This window comes from Notolabrus celidotus, chromosome 6 (assembly GCF_009762535.1).
Source record: "Notolabrus celidotus isolate fNotCel1 chromosome 6, fNotCel1.pri, whole genome shotgun sequence".
Classification (NCBI taxonomy): domain Eukaryota; kingdom Metazoa; phylum Chordata; class Actinopteri; order Labriformes; family Labridae; genus Notolabrus; species Notolabrus celidotus.
The window spans coordinates 13,298,493-13,303,443 of NC_048277.1; the positions used below are offsets into that span (position 1 = coordinate 13,298,493).

Consider the following 4,951-nt stretch of genomic DNA (forward strand, 5'->3'; position numbering starts at 1 on the left):
TACTATGAGAGGCACAGCTGCCTGTGGGAACACTGCAGCTGTTGGCTTGGCTAGGAGGCTCAAACTCCGTCTCTTTACGTCACACTGGCTCGACAGCAGCAATATGGCTGCCGCCGCCGATTGGTCTCAAACAAGCGGCAAACTCCGGTCTCAAACGATGAAGCCAATGCGGAAGTGCTATAAACTGCAATACATCGAAAATCCGCTTGAGGCTGGCTGCAGAAACACCGGAAACCACATAGATATGAATGGGAAAAAGACGATCTTTGCAGCATTAATAAACATGTTTACAGCCTGGTTCAAAAAACGGCTTGGCCCTACTACGCTAATCTCTCTAATGGCACACACTGTACGGGGGGTGAATTTTTTCTAACGTGACGGTTAAGAAGATATTAAGATTATGAGTTTTGCCCAAATAAGGACATGACTGACGTGTATCCCGGTCGGGAACACACAGCCATTGGCTAAGAGACTCACACTACATCACACTCTGCCTAGTTGAGTTCCACATTACCAATATGGCTGCTGCCGTCGATTTGCTTCAAAACAGCTCTCAGGAACAGATGGGTGACGTCACGGATACTACGTCCATATTTTATACAGTCTATGGTCTAGACTTACTCTTTATGTAAAGGTTCTAGAGATTACATTTTTATGACTTAGTGCTATACAAATAAAGTTTGACTGATTGATGGTTGTCAAGGTAGTCACACCTTTTCTTGTCTAATTTACAGGGACAGGGTCCATAATATATAAAATGGACACAATGCTGTATTAAAAAAGACTTACAACTAGTGATTGCGGTTAAATATTTTGAAAATCTTTACTTAGGTGACAAACCAAGTGAGAACTAGACTTATTTTCATATAGACTTATAGGCACATTTTCCCCCCAACCCTTTGAGTTGCCCCTGCTAGGCATGAAGACAAATGTAGATTATTAAGGCACTCTTGTTCTCAGAATTTAAACATATACACCTATTTCCTCTAGACCAGTTCTGATTTAAGGCTTGGATTAGAAGCAAACTTCTTTCCTAGCTTATCTTTTGCCATGATCAACGCAATGTCATCCATCAACACAGTGAGCTGCTGGGAAACACTTGTACAATGTACATTTTGGTATCTTCATTGTAAAATGAATGCAATGATTACATTTACTTTATGATTGTTGTGATCAAGCAAATACACAATATTTTAAAAATGTATTGATTTTATTGTTATTCTGAATTTTCACTCAGAATTACAACTTCCTGTTATAAAAAAAAATAATAATAATGCAGAACAGAATTCTCAATGTCACTCTATCCTTCTACAAATGAAGTCAGAAATATGAAATGACAGATTTTTTTTTTAATCCTAATTTTGAGTTAAAAAACTTGGAACCCAAATCAAGGATTTCAACAGAACTGTGGAAATGTCCAAAGTTACTGGTTTTAAGAAGTGGTATCATAAATCAGTTTAAACCCAAACAGGAATTGATTGTATCTCTGGTCGCTGACCCAACCCACTTGTGCCAACCCAGCCTCTTAAAATGATTAAACTCAGCTTTATCTGTAATCTGAACTTTTTTTTCTCAAATATACAGACTAAAATTCCACTGCAGACCACTTCACTTGTTACTGCTCGCACCAGCACACTTATGGCTTTTAAGTCGTGTCAACAAACTAAAACTCCTTCCACAAACACTGCAGCCGTATGGTTTCTCCCCTGTATGAACTCTGAGGTGTCTCGTTAAAGTCCCATTCACACTGAAACTTTTCTCACAGAACGGACAGCTGAAGGGTCTCTCTCCTGTGTGACTTCTCAAATGGACGACTAATGTCTTCCTCTGACTGAAACGTCTCTCACACGTGGGGCAGCTGTATGGTCTCTCTCCTGTATGACTTCTCAGATGTATGACCAGTGCTTTCTTCTGAGTATAACTTTTATCACATGTGGCACAGCTGTATTTTTTCTCCCTGATGAAATTTCTGCTGCTGGCTGGATGCTCTGCCTCTCTGCTGCGCTCAGTCTGTCTTTGACGGAGCTGTAAAGTCTGAGGTTTCTCCTCCTCATCATCAGAGTCAGCATTTAAGGTGAACTTGGTGGAATCATCTTCCTCTTGTTCTGAAAGCTGCTCTCCCTCCTGACTGCTCCACTGTTCCTCCTCTTCCTCTTTTGTGTATGGAGGCTCTGAGTCCTCATGGTTTGGACAGTCTCTCTCCTCATGCTGATTGTCTTTATTCCTGATCTGTTTTGGGAGCTTTGAGGGTGAAGCTGAAATACAGACAAACAGTTATTAGAGTAAACCAGAAACATATTTTACTGATTGGCAAACCTGCTTTTATCAGGGAACTGATCGGCTTTTGTCTGCATAAATATACAACAAACAAGTTCATCCTCAAGCAGGGCTTGACATTACAAGTGGCCCGCAGATGTATGATTGACAGACTCCAGGCCAGCTGATTACACCTTTCACTTGTAAGTTCAGGCCAGTAAAAATACTGTCTTCAGAGATCATTTTGATTATCAGATCATGTCACATACTTTCACATAATTTTCCTGTGAAACTGGGGTTTTGTCAGAGATTATCCTCTTGTAAATTACTGCTTTAACTACAACATTTCATTGCCGCCTGCGTTCACATATGTTCTTGTTGAAGGGAGACACCACCAGCTTCCCTGCTCACTACATTCAAGGTGTGCACTGGGACACTGACTGTATCACAGGTTTTCTCACAAGCTAGTGTGTTTTTAAAACCACCAGTTCCTCGCAAAAAGCAGAGCAAAGTCACTACTTAAAGAAAAGTTAATCGCTTAGTGTCGAGCATACCCAAGTGTCGAGGGAGAGTGACACTTGGGTATGAGAACAGGGAGGAGAGACAGTTACAGCTTGGTTCCCAAACGTTTATCAAGTGTAATATAAAGATGATATAATCCAACACAATGGTAAACATGCCTCTGTTCTAATCTGAAATCATATTTAAGATATGTACATAGTTCGATATGTTGTCTTTGCACTGCTTTAAATTCAATAATAACACCACACATTTTCACCCTAGAACACCATCGCTGGGGGATTTTCACCCGAGCAAATACATTTACATGATTTTCATTATGTTGCAATTGTCTGAATGTCATGGGTCCCTGAGTAGCTCCAGGCTCGTCTTTGACGTCTTTGAATGCGTGGGTGTTTCCCTACTCCAAAACCCGCTTTTTCCTACAGGCACGTGTCCGGGTTATTTTCACCCGGCAATAGTGATTGTTTGTTTCTCTCTCCTGCAGCTGTTTGTGTGTCAAGGAGACTGTGCCTTCACCAGGGAAGTCTCCAATGTCCCAGGAATGGGTGGACCGAACACCAAGTTTCCAGTTTCATCATGTTTTGTTTTAAAAATTTTGGTCCTGAATTCCAAATTTTCAGTATTTTTGGAGCATTTTTATAGGGTCCACCATGATATTTTTTTTCATTTTGTTAGACATGGCACCGTTTAAAATATAAGAACACTACTCTAATTTGTCATGTATTGTCATATTTTGATATATTTTGATGACAAGTACTTTTTATTGGGTTTATTATGTATCGGGTAAAACTCACCCGGCGTTAGTGAAGGTGTTACTGATTTTAGCAATAGTGTTCTAAGACTGTACTGTGAAGTGTGTACTTTTTTATTTTGAGAAACTTTGTTCTTGTTGTGGTTAAGAGCAAATAGTATGACATGAGGCTACTATTTCAAAACAAAGACATTTTGCTCACCTTCAGAGAAGACAAGAACATAAACATGTGATTGAAATAAATAGGCATTTTTGTCCTATTAATCATTTCACAACTGATTGTTGGGAACAATAATTCAAAAATGTTGTCCGTCTTTGAATGCTCTCATTTGACAACGACACAGTTGGCTTTAAATATTTGATGCATGTATCAAGCAGAATCAAAACTATGTATTTATTATAAGCTATGTTTACTTTATATGATCACAGACACTGTGTTATTATTCTGAAGGTCTAACTCGGCTAACTTCCGCTAGTAGCCTTTCGCTACCTGGGGCACAGTGCTGTTTTCTATCTATAAAGCGGAATTGAAAGGAGCACTGTAAGCAACAATGAGTGGGGTGTTATCAGGATGTCTCCTCGAAGGAAGATGGTAGGAATCAGTCCACGAACCTGCTTTGAATGTGTAGTTATCAGGCTGGGAAACATCCTCCAGCAGTCTGCGCTGACGATCGATCTCTTCTTCGTAGTTTGAGATTGTAGTTTCTAGGAGCTCGAAGATTTCCTCCACAGCTGCAGTCAGCCGCTGGTTGACGAAAGCTTTTATTGTTTGAATTGTGGACATTTTAACACAAAAACAGCACAGAGAGCAATTAATAGCAGTGTTTGTGGTCGTTTCTGCCCCCTTGTGCTGTCTTCAGGCTCGTCTTCTTCTTCTGCATGTATTACGGTGGTTGGCATCCAGCTGAATGGTGCAGTACCGCCGCCTTCTGCTCCGGAGTGTGGGTCGGACCATAGACTGTAGACCAGGGCTATTCAATTAAATATTTGGTCGGGCCGGATTTTCAGACTAAGGACATGAGTTGGGCCGGACATTTTTAGCAGGCAGTGAGCAAAGTTAACCATTTAAAAGAAAAACAAATATACAAGATAACAAACACACTGGATGTTTATTAACGCATTTCCACATCCAAAAGGGCATAAACACAATACAAGAGCAGCACTTAAACTAAACCTGTGCTGAAATACTGCTTCTTTAAATTTTACATTTCAAACACATAACTTCAATACATTTTGACAGGTAAATACAAGCACATGTTAAGGTGCATATGAACAAAAAAAACAAAGTGCAGATAAGGAACATCATCTTTTGTTTTGGTCACATCTGAAAGTGCATAAAAAAGTAACTTGCTTAACAGCAACTTTTCAGAACTTGAGGTATTTTTCTTATTTTGAAATAAACAAAAAACACAGTTTGTCCCT

At 39.8% G+C, this 4,951-nt stretch overlaps 1 protein-coding gene across 1 annotated transcript; it reads right to left on the reverse strand.

The window, feature by feature from the left end:
- Positions 1–1,329: 1,329 nt before the first annotated feature.
- Positions 1,330–4,480, reverse strand: LOC117814043 (zinc finger protein 572-like). Its single transcript, XM_034685156.1, has 2 exons — positions 4,142–4,480; positions 1,330–2,255 (listed from the first exon to the last, which is right to left on the reverse strand). Exons 1-2 carry the CDS (start codon positions 4,311–4,313, stop codon positions 1,609–1,611), a joined length of 819 nt encoding a protein of 272 aa, XP_034541047.1. The 5' UTR covers positions 4,314–4,480; the 3' UTR covers positions 1,330–1,608.
- Between the last annotated feature and the right edge of the window lie 471 nt (positions 4,481–4,951).